General features: G+C 38.8%; 1 protein-coding gene across 9 annotated transcripts in view; it reads left to right on the top strand.

The window, feature by feature from the left end:
* ENTPD4 (ectonucleoside triphosphate diphosphohydrolase 4) overlaps nt 1-17,798 on the top strand; it is a 29,676-nt gene that overhangs the window by 9,602 nt on the left and 2,276 nt on the right. For 4 of the 9 annotated variants that reach the window (XM_014466188.2, XM_014466190.2, XM_023764307.1 and 1 more), the window contains 8 exons: nt 2,081-2,231; nt 2,740-2,843; nt 10,762-10,821; nt 11,097-11,227; nt 11,333-11,407; nt 12,841-13,007; nt 14,589-14,913; nt 16,484-16,569. In XM_014466188.2, coding sequence (XP_014321674.1) covers nt 2,081-2,231; nt 2,740-2,843; nt 10,762-10,821; nt 11,097-11,227; nt 11,333-11,407; nt 12,841-13,007; nt 14,589-14,913; nt 16,484-16,569 — 1,099 coding nt within the window. Of the gene's footprint in view, nt 1-2,080; nt 2,232-2,739; nt 2,844-10,761; nt 10,822-11,096; nt 11,252-11,332; nt 11,408-12,840; nt 13,008-14,588; nt 14,914-16,483; nt 16,570-17,798 lie in introns of all 9 variants that reach the window. The other 5 variants (XM_006100747.3, XM_023764310.1, XM_006100744.3 and 2 more) reach the window with 3 other exon arrangements.

Below are 17,798 nucleotides of genomic sequence, written 5' to 3'. Positions count from 1 at the left end.
CATAATAGAATATCTGTCCTCATAAAATGGTAATTACATATACTGTAGACCCCTTGAGTCCTACTCATTCTCCATTGAATAATTCAGGCCCCACTTCCTTCTGTAGGCAACCCTCAACAAGTTATTGTCCCTTGATGTTTAGGCATTGGCACCAGCATAGTGCTCAGAAAATTCAAAATCTCTACTTCATTTTTCAGAATAAAGAGAGGGAACTTAGCCCTAACCGGTTTGGCTCAGTGGATAGAGCATCGGCCTGCGGACTCAAGGGTCCCGGGTTCGATTCCTGTCAAGAGCATGTACCTTGGTTGCGGGCACATCCCCAGTGGGGAGTGTGCAGGAGGCAGCTGACTGATGTTTCTCTCTCATCGATGTTTCTAACTCTCTATCCCTCTCCCTTCCTCTCTGTAAAAAAATCAATAAAATATATATTTTTAAAAAAGAAATAAAAAAGAGAGGGAACTTAATTTGAGATCTTGTTGCAAGCATTATTTTGAATCAGAGTACATTTTTGTTAACAAAGATCATTTTTTCTCTAAGTCTTAGTGGATGACTTTTAATTTTTACTTTTCTATTTTCCACCCCTGAAATTTTTGTGTATTCCTAATCTAGAAACATTTTCAGGGTTAATGTAATATTGATCAATTGAAAAATTCACCAGGATTTTAAAAAACAAACTATATAGCACTTGTTATAGCTTGAAGTAGACCATCAAGAACCTTTTTATAGCTCTTCTGTATCTGGAAGCATGGTCTCTCATCTACAGCATTACAGCAACACTTATCTGTCTGGGTCCACAAATTCCTAGTCTGTGAAGTAAGGAATTTTTGGACTTCTAAAATTCCCCTCATCTTTAGTATTGTAGGCTCAGTGACAGGAATATTCACTACTTATGTATTCATTCAGCAAATATTTGCTGAGCACCTACTATTTTCTAGACACTGTTAGTGCTAAGAATATAAATTTGAACAAGACACAGTTTGTGCCCTTGAGAAACTTCCAGTTGAAATGAGACAAGCAAGTTAATAAGTAGGTAATTTTGATAAGGTAATGAATGCTTCGACTAGAGGTAAAGGTAAGCATAGACTGTAAAGAGAGCTCATCTTCAGGGATCTGCTGGTGAAGACTTCCATAGAGGAAGTAGCTCTGGATGAGGAGGAGTTAGCCAGGTGAAAAGAAGTGGGAAGTGGGCAGGGAGGCAAAGAGAAGGCTATTCCTGGTGGGGGTACAGTGGCCATAAAGCCAGAGTATGATGTAGAAATTTTATTCAATATAGTTGAAGCCAAATGGAAGGAATGTGGGAAGAGACAGGACGGGTGAGTATGCAGAGCAGGTTATGATGCCATTCTAGAGTTAAGCTTTATCTGGAGGGCATTGAGGAGCCCAAAGGATTTTAAGCCAGAAAGAGACCCCTTTTGCATAGGGAATGGTCGGGGAATTTCAAGACTGGGCAGTAGGATGTGTAGGCTGGCAGAGGGTGGGGGTATTCAGAAAAGATGAAGAGAAGTAAAAAAATGTGAGAGGAACCAAGGAGAGGCAATGGATGAAACCCACAATACATGTTGGAATGAGGGAGAGATATTTTATTTAGGATATCAGCTTGGGCCACTGGATGGCTAGTGATAGTGGTCACTGAGGCGGGTTACAGGCAGAAAGAGCAGGTTTATTGTTGAGTCCAGATTTGGGTTGTGAGCGGGTGGTGAGCCTTGTTCATTGGGCAGTAACCACACACTGATCTGCAGATTGGAGAAGAGATCTGATAGGAGAAATCTGATGGTGATGCCAACCATGAGAGTGAGGGAAGTGGGAGCTCTTTCCCAAGGGCAATCAACTCCAAGTGTTTGACACATATGATGCTCAGTTAGGTCTGTGATTTTTGATGAGTAAGAACAAGAGGATGTGGGACTGAACGTTTGGTACCATCATTTGAGGAAGAGAAACTGAAAGGTGTTGCCAGAGGGATAGGAAAAAACAAGGAAAGTATGGTGTATAGCTTGAATTTCTCTCAAATTAGCCACATTGAAGAAGTATAACTTACTAGCTGAAATATCTGCTTGTTAACAGAGGTGTCCTTTTTCTGTAGGCATTTCAGAATTTGCTACCTCTCCAGAGAAAGTCAGTGATTACATTTCTCCGCTCCTCAACTTTGCTGCAGAGCATGTGCCACGGGCAAAACACAAAGAAACCCCTCTCTACATTCTTTGCACAGCTGGCATGAGGGTCCTTCCTGAAAGGTGAGAGCAGTCCAGGCCTGTGGTGGTGGTGGTGATGATGGTATATTTTCCTCCTCATTTCCCTCCTGTTGCTTTTCCTCTTCCTTTTCCTCCCCTTCCATCATCATCACCAAAAGGAAGACATTTAAATTTCTTTTTTGAAATATAGAATAGTGCCAGAACTATTTCCTAGCTAGAACTCACTATCTTTTAATATATTTGTTTATGACTGTAAATAGTAAACTATAGAGTTGTCATTTGAAAAATTGATTTTCTATATTATTAGTTTAAGGATTTGTAGTTTTATATTTAAGAATCACATAATATACACATGTGAAAATTCATTCATTGTTCCACTTGAAAATTCATTCCTAAAATAAACAATCTTTTCAATGAATTGCTTTGGTTTTAAACTATATAGGATATACCAGAGCAATAGTGTGTGTATGGGGGTGGGGGGGGGTCCTTTTTAAAAACAAAAATTCAGTATGTCATGTTTTTATATGTACAATTTTGGATTGTCTTACAGCCAGCAAAAAGCCATCTTGGAAGACCTTCTGACTGATATCCCTGTGCATTTTGACTTTCTGTTTTCTGACTCTCATGCAGAAGTAATTTCAGGGAAACAGGAAGGTTGGTATATTGGTCTTCACTTTGAAATTTAGGAAACTTGCTTTAAATCCTCCATTTCCCACTGTGTATACTTTATTACGTTACTCCTAATATCTTAAAATTTGGAAAACCATAGCTTTGAAATATTATAATTTTTAAATGTTTAAATTCGTTTCTTACATAGCTGACCTTTATTATCCAAACATTAAGCCATTGCAAAAATAATTTATTTTCACCACATGTAGGAAATGAATTTTAAACTCCTTTTGATAGAAAAGTTTTGTGCTCCTTGCCTAAGATATACAGCTTTCTGGAATTACAATAATTACTGAGCTATTGGAGCCTTTTATTGATTTTCTCTCTAGGAAGGGAAAATTATTCTTGACTTTGATACACTGAGAAAATATTAGTTCTGTTTTCAAAGAAATGATTTCTTTGTAAATTAAATGACAAGTCAGTGACATTATTTGATTAATAGCTTATTAGAAATGGAAATAAAAAACATTTATTTTAAAGTCATCTATCATTTTAGCAAATGCCTCCTCTATGAAAGACACTGTAGAGAATACAGAATTGGGTGAAATATGGACATTGCCATTGTTATGTTTACAAGCAAGAGAGGTACACAGTTAACTGCTAAATGAGTTACAGTTTTAGATACCTTAAGGAAGGTAAGGAAAAAAGATCATGGGAATTTGAAAGAAGAAGACTTTTTATTTCTAGCTAAGGGCATCATGGATAAAATGGCATTTGAACTAATGAGGTAGTTATAGCATGCCAAAGCATGGCATAGGTAGGGCTCTGAGAGGGCACATTCCAGGCAGAAGAAATTGTTTGAGTCAACACAGGTCGAAAAAGCTGCACTATAGATGGAGGAACAAAAATATTTTAGTTTGACTGCATTATGGCCCTTTTGAAGGTGTTAATAATAGAAAAAGTTGGACAGGTCTTGGTGACATCATCATCATGGCAGCGTGAATCATTCCTTCTTTCTCTCCCCTTTAATTTATAATTAGACATTTAAAACAACACAAACACACACACACACACAGCACCTCTGCATAGCACCTGAGGGTACCTGAAAGATCTATTCATCTGTCTACCAGAAAGTGGGTGGATTGAATCCTAGAGGAGGCTGTGGAGCCAGGCGAGTAGTGGCAGGGGGGGTGCAGCAGGCCAGGACAACCTTTCTGGTAGAGGAGGTGGAGGATGAAGATGCTGAGTGAGGGTCTATCTGGCTGTGTGTGCTGCAGCTGGAGGAACCTGTTGTCTCTGAGAAGACATCACAATGACTGGGGAAGGGAAAAGGCAAAGAGAACACCCATGGATATCTGGGACACCCCTCACTCGAGGATACCCCTCTCTGTTCTGTGGACACACCCAAACCATCAAGTGCTAAGCACATACTTCCCCTAACTCAGTGGCCACTCTTACCCCTCAATCCCCCTCCATCAACTTTTTTTTTTATGAACATGCAGCCAACCTACCGAGCTCCAGTAAGAGAAACCAAAAACTTGTGCTATAGTGCCACCTTCTGGAAAATAAAAGAAAGTACTCTACTTAGGAACTTGTTGAATTGTTAGACTCAAAATAAACCAAGCTTTACCTAGATAAGAAATGTATTCACTACTTGAAATGCTCAGCAGAGGCACTTTCATCAAACACCATAATCACTGTAATATATTATCACAAAAAGAAAATGATAATTTTCTAATAACTGAACACAAAGACATGGACTATTGTGATCTAATTGATAAAGAATTCAAAAAAGCTGTTATGAAGAAATTCAGCAAGCTACAGGAATACTCAGAAAGGCAATGAAATGAACTCAGGAATAAAATTAATGAACAGGAGTACTTTACAAAAGAGACTGAAATTCTAAAAAAAGAAATTCTGGAGCTGAAGAACTCAGTAAATGAGATAAAGTATTGGAGGGAAAAGCGTATCAGATGGAAGAGAGAATAAATGAGCTCAAGGATAGGAATATAAAGATGTTTCAGGTGGAAGAGGAGAGAGAACCAAGGATTTTTCAAAAGTGAGGAAATCCTACAAGAACTATAGATTCCATTAGAAGAGCCAATATAAGATTAATGGGTATACCAGAGGAAAGGCAGAAAGGAGCAGAGTGTATTTAAATAAATAACTGAGAACTTCCCAAACCTGGGGAATGAACTGAATGTACATATCTAGTAAAACACTTATTATCTCAACACACAAAAAGTCCTTCTCCAAGATGCATTATATTGAAACTGTCAGAAAAGAATTGTAAAGACATCGGGGGGGGGCGAGGTGCGGGGTAGACAGTAACCTACAAAGGAACCCCCATTGAGCTATCAGCATATTTCCCGGCAGAAACTATAGGCCAACAAAGAGTGGATGACAATTTCAAAGTCCTGAGAGATAAAAATTGCCTGTCAAGATTATTCTATCTGGCAAAGTTCTCCTTCAGATATGAAGGAGAAACTGAGGCTTTCCCAGACAAACAAAAGCTGAGAGAGTTCACCAGCCACTAGATCGGCCTTAGGAAAAATATTGAAAGCTCTTCAAGCTGAAATGAAAAGACAGAAGTACACAAAACTCTGATTAAGATGATAGACAATATTAGAAACTAACTTTTTAGAATAGTATGTCAAACAATTATAGCATAACCATTATAGGAAAGCATTAAAAATAACTACTACAACTTAGTAACAAAATCACAGCATAAAAAGATAATTGGTGGCTTGAAAAATATAAAAGGGGAAGGGTAAAAAGATGGAACCCTTATAGGCAAATGAAGATAAATTTGTTATCAGCCAAAAATACTTTTATTTATGAGCTGTTTTATGTAAACCTTATGGTAACCACAAAGCAAAAATCTAGAGAAGAGATACAAAAAAAACAACAACAAACAAATGGAAGAATGAGCAAATAAGCATGAAAACTACTAACTTACAAAGGTGAACAGAAACAAGGATAAAGAAATAACAGGAAGACAAAATAACCAGAAGGCAAAAGATAAAATGGCAATAGTAAATCCTTACCAATCAGTAATCATCTTAAATGAAAATAGTTTGAACTCACCAACCAAAAAGCACAGAGTGATTAGATGTATTAAAAAATAAAGAAGACCCAACTATATGCTACCTATAGAGCTGAAACTTTAGACTTGCTTCAGCTCTAAAGACACACAGGTTCAAAGTTAAAGGAAGATAGTGTTCCTAGCAAATAGAAACTTTAAAAAGGCAGGTGTAGCCATATTTACATTGGACAAAATAGACTTCAAGACAAAAGGTAAGAAGAGACAAAGAAGGTCATTATATAATGATAAACGGATCAATACATCAAGAAGCTATGACATAAATATACAGGGTGTCCGCCAAAAATGTATGCACACTTCAATAGCCAATAGGTCAGTTTTGAAAATGAAATGTATTTTAATAAACACTGCCTTTATAGTTATTCAAAATGTGTGTATATATTTTTTGGGACATCCTATTTATGCTCCCAGCGCCTGAGCACCAAAATATATTAAGCAAATATTAGCAGATCTTAAGGAAAAAATAGGTAATAATACAATAATACAGTGGACTTCAATACCACACTATCAGCAATCACAGACTGTTCTGACAGAAAATCAAGAAAATGTTGGAATTGAACCACATATTAGAACCAATTTACCTAACAGACATCTACAGAACAATCCAGGCAACAACAGCCGACTACATATTCTTCTCAAGTGCACATGGAACATTCTCTAGAATAGATTATCGGAATTTTAGCAAATTTTAAGAAGATTGAAGCCATACCAACTATCTTTTCTGACCACAGTGGTATAAAGTTAAAAGTCAACAAGAGGAAAGTGAGAAAAATCTACAAATATATGGAAACGAAACAACATTCCAAACAATAATGGATCAAAGAAATCAAAAGGGAAATAACTGTCTTGAAACAAATAAAAATGGGAATACAACATATCAGATATCCTGGGATATAGCAAAAACAGTTCTGAAGGGAAAGTTTATAGCAATAAACACATATATTAAGAAATTTGAAAGACCTCAAATAAACAACCTAACTTTACACTTCAAGGAACTAGAAAAATCAAGCCCAAAGTTAGTAGAATGAAGGAAATAATAAAGATCAGAGCAGAAATAAATGAAATAGGCACCAGAGAATAAAAAAGATAACAAAACTGGTACTACAGAAATGCATAGAATCAAAAGAAACTATTATGAACAATTACATACCAACAAAAGAAGAAATGGATATACTGGAAACATAACCTACCAAAACTGAATCAGTATGAAATAAACAATATGAACAACCAATAACGAGTAAAGAGATTGAATCAGTAATCAACTCCCAACACAGAAAACCCCAGGGTCAAATGGCTGAGAATTCTACCAAACATTTAAAGAGTTAACACCAACCCTCATCAAACTCCTCCCAAAATATCAAGGACAAGAGAACACTCCAAAGCTCACTCTATGAAGCATTACCTTGACAAAACCAGATAAGGATACAAGAAAAGAAAACTGGAGACCAATATCCTGATGAATATAGATGCAAAAATTCTCAACAAAATATTAGCAAACCAGTATCAAGAGCACATTATGCCCCATGACCAACTGGGATTTATTCCCGAGACAACAAGGATTCAACATATGCAAATCAATAAGTACTTAATACTTTAATAAAATGGAAGATGAAAATAGCATGATTATCTCAGTAGACACAGGAAAAGCATTTGGTAAATTACAGCATTTGTTTATGAAAAACCCTTAATAGATTGGGTATACCTCAATATAATAAAGGCCATATATGACAAACCCATAGCTGGCATTATAGTCAATGGGGAAAAATTAATGTATTTCCTCTAAGATCAAGAACAAGGTAAGGATGCCCGCTCTTATCACTCTTATACAATACTAGAGGCCCGATGGATGAAATTTGTGCAAGGGGCTCAGCCCTTGCAGCTGAGGCAGCTGCCCTCGTCCAGAAGGTCGTCCAGGTCATATAGCTGTCTGGTCTAAGTAGCATATTAGCATATTTTATTATTATAGATAGTACTGGAAGCCTAGCCAGAGCAATTAGGTAAGACAAAGTAATAAAAAGCATCCAAATTATAAAGGAAAAGGTATAATTGTCACTATTTGCTGATGATATATATAGAAAATCCCAGAGAATCATTCAAGAAATTGACTAATCATTGAGTCAACATTTTCTGTACAGTGGCAAGATACACAATACACGGAAATCAGTTGTATTCCTTTAATGATGAAGCATCTGAAAAAGAAATAATAGCATCAAAAGCAAAAATACTCAGGAATAAATTTAACCAAGAAAGTGAAAGACCTGTACAATGAAAACTATAAGACTTTGCTGAAAGAAATAAAAAAAAAAAACAAATGGAAAGACAGTATGTGTTTGTTCGTGGATCAGAATAATTTATATTTTTTAAATGTCCGTACTACCCTAAGCCATCTACAGATTCAACATAGTCCCCATGAAAATACCAAAGGCATTCTTCACAGAAATAGGACAGTTCTTAAATGTGTATGGAACTATAAAAGACCCTGAATAGCCAAAGCAATCCTGAGAATAAAAGAACAGAGCTGGAGGTATTACACTTCTGTATTTCAAACTACTACAAAGCCATAGTAATAAAAACAATATGGTACAGTCACAATAGACACATCAACCAGGGAAACAGCCCAAAAGTAAATCCCTGCTTTAGACAGTCAGCTAATAAGGGAAATAACACCCAGTGCAGGGAGGATAGTCTCTTTAACAAGTGGTGCTGGGAAAACTGGAGAAACACATGCAGAAAAATGAAGTTGTACCCCTGTCTATACCACTCACAAAATTTAACTCAAAATGGATCAAAGACTTAAATGTAAGACCTAATACCATAAAATGTCTAGAGGAAAACTTAGGGAAGAAGCTCATCAGTATTCATGATGGCAATGATTTTTTGGACATGACACTAAAAGCACAAACATAAAAAGCAAAAATCAACAAATGGGACTACATCAAACTCAAAAGTTTCTTCACAGCAAAAGAAACAATTAGAATGAAAACCCACAGAATGGAAATAAATTTTTGCAAGCATTATATCAGATAACAGTTAATGTCCAGAATATAAAATGAACTCATACAACTTAACAACAACAACAAAAAACAATACAGTTGAAAAATGGTCAGAAGAGTGAAACACATTTTCAAAGATGACATCAAAGTGGCCAACAGGAGCATAAAAAGATGCTCAATGTTATTAGTCATCAGGGAAATGCAAATTACAAGCACAATGAAAATGGTGATGGAAAAAATGAAATAAAAATTTTAAAAACCCACAATGAGATATCACCTCACACCCATTGTGGAATGGCTGTCAACAAGATGAGAGAACAAGTGCTGGTGAGGATGTGTTGAAAAGGAAACCCTTATACTGTACATTGTTAGTGGGAATGTTAATTGTTCTAATCACTATGGAAAGCAATATGGAGGTTTCTCAAAAAATTAACAATGGGTCTACCGTACAATCCAGCAATTCCATTTCTAGATATTTTATTCCCAAAAGAAATGAAAAAGGACTTTGACAAGATATATGCACTCTTATGTTTATCACAGCATTGTTCACGATAGCCAAGATACAGAAACAACCCAAGTGCCCATCAACAATCAATGGATAAAAAATATTCTGCCATGAGAAGGATATCCTGTCATTTGCAACAACATGGATGGACCTTGAGCACATTATATTAAGCTAGATAAGTCAGACATGGGAAGACAAGTGCTGTATAATATTACTTATTTTTGGAATCTGAAAAAGTCAAACCTGTAAAAGAGTAAAATGGTTGTTACCAGAGAATGGGGGTTGAGGGTAGATTGTTGGTGTTTAGTAAATGAGCCATAGAGATCTAATGCACAGTACAGTTGATCCTTTAACATTGAGGGTTTGAATTGTGCAGGTCAACTTAATACCAGGTTTAAATTCAACTGCATAATGAAGATAATAAAATTATACTATGATTATGTAATATAAATTTCACTGTTAGGGCAATATATTACAGTATATAAATGTATCAAAGTAACACACTGTACATCATACTTACAGAATGTTACATGTCCAATTTATTCAATTAAAAATATTGGACAGGTCTTGAAGTGTTCAGCTGTGAAATGTGGACTTTGTTCTGTAGATCAGTTCAGTAGCAGAGAATAGAGTGGGTTGGAGAGGAAGAGTAGGGGTAGGAAGATTGGATCTCTGTAACAGCTTAACTACGATGATAATGAAAATGGGTAAAGATATTGGATATAGGAAATGTTGTAAAAAGAGAATCAGGTGTTGCAAATGAGTGAAAGTAAGGGATAAAGGACACGGAAGAGTCAAAGTTAACTTGTTTGTAAACCTTGCAACTGATAGGTTTAACTTCATAAAAAATAAAAACTCCAGTATTTGAAAACAACCTATAAATTTCTAAGGAAACTTCGCCTCTATGGCAGTGGTTCTCAACCTGTGGGTCGCGACCCCTTTGGCGGTCGAACGTCCCTTTCACAGGGGTCGCCTAAGACCATCCTGCATATCAGATATTTACATTACAATTCATAACAGTAGCAACATTACAGTTATGAAGTAGCAACGAAAATAATTTTATGGTTGGGTCACAACATGAGGAACTGTATTTAAAGGGCCAGAAGGTTGAGAACCACTGCTCTAGGGAGTTATATTTTCAACCTATGTAAATGATATGAAACTATAAATTTTAAACTAGGGATTTCTTGTAAAGCCACTAGGAAAAGATAAAATACATAGTAGAAATGTGTTATTTCAGATGATGTTTTCACAGGTTGTCGGGGAGTAAAATAAATGAGATGTTTGCACAGACAGCATTGATCAGAGTTATACAAAGTATTTAAAAACTATTCTTATCTTTACCCTGTGCAATGTCTACAGGTGTGTATGCTTGGATCGGCATTAATTTTGTCCTCGGACGATTTGAGCATATTGAAGATGGTAAGTATCATGTTTCCAACTAATGCATGTAACTGGAAATTGTGGCTTTTTCTATGTAGTGAAAGGATAAAAAGGAGCTAAGTTTTGTGACACAGTTAAGTGTGTGTAGGTGGAATGAGAGGAGTTGCTGTTTCGCACAGCTTGATTTTAGTTGTGAAGAGGAGGCTGGGTTTGCCTAGAAATGTTTGAAACATGCCGTGAAAACAAGGTGCCTCTGTGAAGATCCCAGTTCTCTGGATCTGCTCTGTTCCCATGGGTGTTTCTCATGCTTCCAGATGATGAGGCAGTCGTGGAGGTTAACATTCCTGGAAGTGAGAGCAGTGAAGCCATTCTCCGGAAAAGAACTGCCGGTATTCTCGACATGGGAGGCGTGTCCACTCAGATAGCATACGAAGTCCCCAAAACTGTAAGCTTTGCCTCCTCACAGCAGGTTATTATCTGTACAAATTTCCTTCTTTTTGATTTGGTTTCATTTAACATGTCTCCATCCATTTTTGTTTTATTTTCTGAGTCTGAACACGCCTTTACTGTGCTTGCTGAGGTACCTCTGCTCAACCCAGGACAAAGGAGACAGGAGGAAGCCAAGGCAAACCTCCCCTAAGCCGTTTGTGTTTGGTCATTGAAGTCAGCTGGTTTGTTTTCTGAACTTACATGGAGTTCTTCTTTGATATACATGCCAATCACATGCTTGAATTTTGTATATTATTTTCAGTTCTTTTCTCATCAGGGATTAGAAAAACTTAAAATAGCATCAGATTTCTTGATATAATTAGGGAAAATACTTTTTTTTAACGGTGCAGATAGCTTTCGACTTTTCCAGAAAGGACTGAGGTTTGTATTCACTGCTTCTATGTTCCTAAACTTCGGTTTACTGTCTTTTCTCCATCCCTTCAGTGCTCTCTGTCACTGCAGTTTTCCAAGGGCCGGTGGCCTTGTGGGGAGAGCAGCAGAAGGGTTTCCAGATACATTCCTGAGTTGCTACATGTCTTTATCACCCTGTTTCCATTCTGCTGTAATTTAATACCAAAGCCGGGTCTCCTCCACTTTCACGCAACGTAGTGTCAGTTAAAAAAGACTGGTGCTGGACAAGAAGCCTAGGCGGCATCGCCATCCTGTCCTCACTAGTTGTGTGACCTTATGCAAGTAATTTAACTTCTCTAAGTTGGTTTCCGTCTATGAATATGAATGCAAGTGCCTCTAACATAGAGTTATCAGGTTTAAATGACATAGTGCATATATCTAACACATTGCTGGGCACCTGGTGTTTGCCCAGTAAATGATATATTTATTAAACTCCTTAGAAGAGTGCTTTGTAAATTCAAGTATTACAATCAGTGTTTCCTACTTCCTATCTAGACATGCTTCTGTAAACTTACACTCGGTAAAAAGTCATGTCATTCCCTTCAGAATAAAGTAAAAATATATAAAGCAAGCTTGGAAAAATACAAATCAGTATTAAAAATGTCCTATGGATGAATCATATGAAGAAATTGTTATCATTTTGGCTTTACTTCTTTTCATTCTTTTTTCCCTTTTATAGTTTTTGAAAATATGGTTATAATCTTACTGTTTATGCAGTTTTGTGCCCTTTTTTAAATAGCGCATAAGTATCTTCCTCCATGAACTTGATTAGCATAAATTATAAACCTTCCTAGGAGTCGTACATTTAGATGACATCCAGCTTTTTCTGTCCCAGAATTGCAAAGGACATTTGTGTACAGAGACTTTTCAATGTTTAGGATTACTTCCAAAGCATAGGATTCCTTAAACAGATTTAGCAGAAATGAACTATGTTACTAACTTACTTTTTCAAAAAGTTGTAATAATTCCACAAATGGGCACAAATGGGCATTGCATCTGAAATCTCTTAAGTCAGACTTATCATATTGAATTAGGAGGGACGCTTAAAAGGAAATACAGAAGCATTTAAATGAGAATTTTTTAGATCCTTCTTTTTAAAGAAGGTGATTGTTTTTGTATTGCTTAAAATATTAACATTTGTTACCTTTACGTCGTCAGGAAGAAGTAGCTAAGAACTTGCTGGCTGAATTTAACCTGGGATGTGATGTTCACCAGACTGAGCATGTGTACCGAGTCTATGTGGCCACATTTCTTGGGTTTGGTGGCAATGCTGCTCGACAGAGATATGAAGACAAGATATTTGCCAACACGTTCCAGAAGAACAGGTAAAGCAAGCACCTTTCATTGCTCAGCAGGCATGTTCAAATCCAGGTCTGTCCTCCTAGAAAACATTTGAGGCAAAGCAGGGAGACCTCCATCAGCAGAAGCCTGTCAGCTGCGTGAGAGAGGAAGTGAAAGGATACCAGGGTCCTGCCTTCAGCCTGACATCCCACCAGGCTCCAAAGGAGGCTGGCTGTCCCTCAGACCCACTCCCCTGATGGAGGAGAATTTCACTCTTAGCATATTAGTAGTTTTGAGCCTGGGTAATGCATTCTAGATTGCAGGCCCTTGGGAAACTCAACACTAGCCCCACGGCACATGTCCTGGAGCCTGCAGGAAGTGTGGTAGAGTGGTGATTAAATTGAATTATGTGATGTTCTGGAAAACCAGCCTGTGCAGTTATTTAGTGGATAAGACCATAGTGAAGGAGGTTATGCAAGAGAAAGAAATGATCTAGAAGTCAAAGTTAGTGGTTTTAAACACATCCGTGAAACTTTTTAAAATGAGTTTCTGAAGAATTCTGGTATAGAAAATATGTAAAACAAATAAAAGCAACACTCTATCAGTTTAAATTTATTTTAAAAGTTTAACTATATAACAATTACTTATTTGAAATTAATCCATAGAACAGAAAAGCCATTTGGATGGATAAAAATATCTGAAATGGGGAGTCAAGTAAAATATCAGTGTTGTTTTAAGGCAATGTCCATCATTTCTCAGGTGTACACTACCCTCACTCAGCTCGATATTATTTTAACTTTCTTTAAAGAATACCAGGAACTTAAAGACATTTTTGAAGAATTTGATACCAAATCTGTCTAGATTTTTATTGCTTTTTCTAAATTATTCTTAAATCTTATTAACACCTAATTTGACAGCAGTTTTCTGGCAACTTGCCTTTATCATATTTTTCTAAGACATCTAACCTAGTTTTTTTGTTTTTTGTTGTTTTTTTATATATATATTTTATTGATTTTTTAACAGAGAAGAAGGGAGAGGGATAGAGAGTTAGAAACATTGATGAGAGAGAAACATCGATCAGCTGCCTCCTGCACACCCCCCACTGGGGATGTGCCCGCAACCAAGGTACATGCCCTTGACCAGAATCGAACCTGGGACCTTTCAGTCCATAGGCCGACGCTGTATCCATTGAGCAAAACCGGTTAGGGCTAACCTAGTTTTCACAGGATACATTTTCACTTGCTACCTTTTTTTCAGTCATATTTCATCTTTATATAATAAAAAATCGCAAGTGCTAGTGGCAAAAATGGAGCTGTGAACATAGGAGTGGGCAGAGCTTACGAACCATGAGCACTCAGGGGTGGGGACTCCAGGCTGTGTGCAAGGAACGGAAGGCATTGGGTCACATGACCAGGTAGTTGTTTCACTGGACTCTGAAGGTGTCTGCCATATGGAAGCGTGTCTCATAATCTCCAAATGGGGCTCGGGTGTGTCTTCCCCTCACCTAATTATCCTAGAACCCTCTGTGTTCCACCAAACACATTTTGAGAGGCACTGGCTCCGAGCCACTTCTTTGGGCACAGTTTTCTGTTGGTCTCATGACAAAGTTTCTCTTTGTCCTGTAGGCTCCTGGGGAAGCAGACAGGTCTAGCTCCTGACACTCCATACCTGGACCCCTGCTTGCCCCTAGACATTAAAGATGAAATCCAGCAAAATGGGCAGACCATGTACCTGCGAGGAACGGGAGACTTCGACCTGTGCCGAGAGACTCTCCAGCCTTTCATGAACAAAACAAACGAGACACAGACTTCCCTCAATGGTGTCTACCAGCCCCCCATCCACTTCCGGAACAGCGAGTTCTATGGCTTTTCTGAATTCTACTATTGCACTGAAGATGTGTTACGAATGGGAGGAGACTACAACGCGGTTGCGTTTACTAAAGCTGCAAAGGTAACCTTCGAGGAAAGCATTTTCTATGTGCTTTGAGAGGCTGGTATAGACAGTGGCAGGTCACGTCCTCCCTTTACGATTGGAGGCCCAGGCCCAGGTCGAGAGAAAGGAAAGGTGGAGGATGTCATTGGGAATTGGGTGAGAGAAATAGTCACAGCAGGAGCAAGAAACTCACTTCTGCCCCCACTCCATGAACTAGTCTGCTCTCAGTGGCTCCCAGATTACAGCCCTTCACACTAGTGTGCATAGTGGAATTACCATCTGACAGTATTCCATGCAGCCTTCCTACTTCTGTTCTCTTGTTCTCCCTGCCTTTCTGACACTTTCTTAGGCTCTTTCATGGGTTCCCCCTTCACAACCCCTTAAACCTTGGTGACCCCAGACTTGCACTCTTGGCCTTCTGACCCTCAAGTTCTTGGATGGTGTCATCCATGCTCATGATTTGCTGCTGTCTCGCAAGAAGAGGCTGCAGTTCTGACCCCCACCCCGTGTCTGCTAGATGTCATGACTCTAAATACATCCACCATTTTCTCCCCACTCTGTCCCTGTTATGGTCTCAGTTAATGGCATCACTAACCATCCAGTCCCCTCCCAGAAAACCCAGGAGTTATAGACTCCCCCGTCACTTGTTCATCCCTTGCTGGATACCCCTGTTACTTGATGTCATAGATATTTCTCAGAGCCCTCCCTGCGTTCTGTCCTACTGTTGTCCTCGTCCCGGCCTCTGTCACCTGCCCTATTGCGGGAGCCTCCCAGTTGGCCTTCTTGCATCTCGTCTTCATCATTCATCTTCCAGCCACTTCCAGAGTGTTCTGTTAAAACGCCGTGCCATCACCTGCCCTGTTAAGACCTGCAGCACTTCCTTTTCCTTCCAGGATACATTTCAGATCCCTTAGCATGTCATCCCCACCCTATAGCGTCATCTCCCCACCTAGCTCTTTATACTGTGATCACAGCAGACAGCTGTTGGTTTCCCTCACGAGTGCTACTTCCCATTTCATCTTCATCAAGGTGGTTCCTGTGCCTGAGATGCCTGTCCTTACCTTCTCACTCCAGGCTGAGTGCTGTTCTCCGGGTGCCCTGTTGCAAGTTGCTCAGCTTCTCTGAGCCTCAGTTTCTTCATCCTTCAAATAGAGATTAGAATAGTAGCCACGTTGAGGAGTCATTTTAAGATTTACATCCAGAAAAGGTACTTACACGGTGCTCAATACATGTAAGCTATTAATATGATTACAGATAGCTTCAGGGAAAGGTGGCATTTCTTTCCCTTCTCTGAAAGACACAGTCTTTTGTAATATTTTTGTCTTCCCCGAATTTTGTGGGAGAGACTGTCTCTTTAATAGTAACTTTGGCAGAATTTTAAGACCAAGAACAAGCACTCTGCTAATGAGTAGTATTCATTGCATGTCTGTGTGCCTTGTCTTCTTGGTACACACATACAAGTGAGGCTTCTGTTCTAATGGGAAGGATATGCTTGTTATGAGTAAGAATTTGGTAAACACTTTTTTCAGTGAAACAAATTTTTAATAAACCTTTTCTGATGATTTATTTTGGGTAAAATTTCTTTCAGGATTATTGTGCAACAAAGTGGTCGATCTTACGAGAACGCTTTGACCGAGGACTGTATGCCTCTCACGCTGACCTCCACAGGCTAAAGTAAGTCATGGACAGCCAAGCCCAGAGTGTTTTTAGAAACAGCACATTCAGTAGGGCCCCTAGCTCGCTGCACCCAGGCCCAGCCACCTGTTTATCTTTGTCAAGCACTGTTTCTCCTCTTCTGTCTTGGCCTCCTTTCAAACATGATGACAAATACTTATGCCCAAACATATATTGCTCCAAATGTATTTTTGCTCACTTTTACTGCACTTTCCACCTGGATTCCTCTCTTTATCCTTGGCTGTTGAAGTCCTGCCCAGATTAGTCAGGGTGGGCGCTGTCCCTTTTGAGTCTTTCAGCCAGACTGTCTCTCCAGTGGTGTTTACCTTTTCTGCTTTGTTGATAGTTATTTTTTGCTTTAAAAAAATCCTTTCATTATAAGTTATTTAAGTATATTTATTATCTTATTACTTATTATAGTTATTATCTATACTATATATAGATATATAGTTATTATCTATACTATATATCATATTATTACTTATTATAGTTATTATCTATACTATATATATAAAAGGCTAAGCGACCAGCTGACTGGCTGGTAGGTATGACGCTCACTGACTACCAGGGGCAGACGCTTAACGCAGGAGCTGCTGAGCTGCAGTGACTTGGCAGCGGCGGTTCTCTGGTGATGCACCCCAGAACCAGAGAGGAGGGAGCCCGATTCCTCATAGGGCCATGCGATTTCACCTTTGGCTGTGGGTTATGTTGTTACTTGGGTACTGTTGGCCCCAAATTGGGTTTACTGCACACTTGTGTTTGCATTCCACACCCTGTACGACAGCAACTTTGCGAAGTGCCCTCTCGCACTCTGGGACCCCTCAGGGGGATGTCAGAAAGCCGGTTTCAGCCAAGGGACCTTACCTGCCAGAGGGACCCCGCTCACTCCGTAGACGCCCTTTGAACCACGGCCAGGTGTGGCCAGCCCGGGAGGGACCCAGGGAGGTTGGCTCCAGGGCGTGTCTGGCCCATCTCGCCCAGTCCCGCCCTGCCTGCCACCTTCTAATTAGTTTCCTTTCAATGTGCACCAGGCCTCTAGTGTCTTAATAACTTGCTTAGCCCACTGCTTTGCAAAAAGTAAGCCTCTGATAAACAGTTAGAATCACAGAATAACAGAGAAAAGGACCCTCCTCTCTTCTCATTTTATAATAACGAAAATGAGGTCTAAGAAGTTGGAACTTGCTCAGCATTTATTTAATGAATAAGATCTGGAATGCCAGAGGAAAAAT

Source organism: Myotis lucifugus, unplaced genomic scaffold, assembly GCF_000147115.1.
Source record: "Myotis lucifugus unplaced genomic scaffold, Myoluc2.0 scaffold_328, whole genome shotgun sequence".
Taxonomy (NCBI): domain Eukaryota; kingdom Metazoa; phylum Chordata; class Mammalia; order Chiroptera; family Vespertilionidae; genus Myotis; species Myotis lucifugus.
This window is presented reverse-complemented; position numbering and strand designations above follow the sequence as displayed.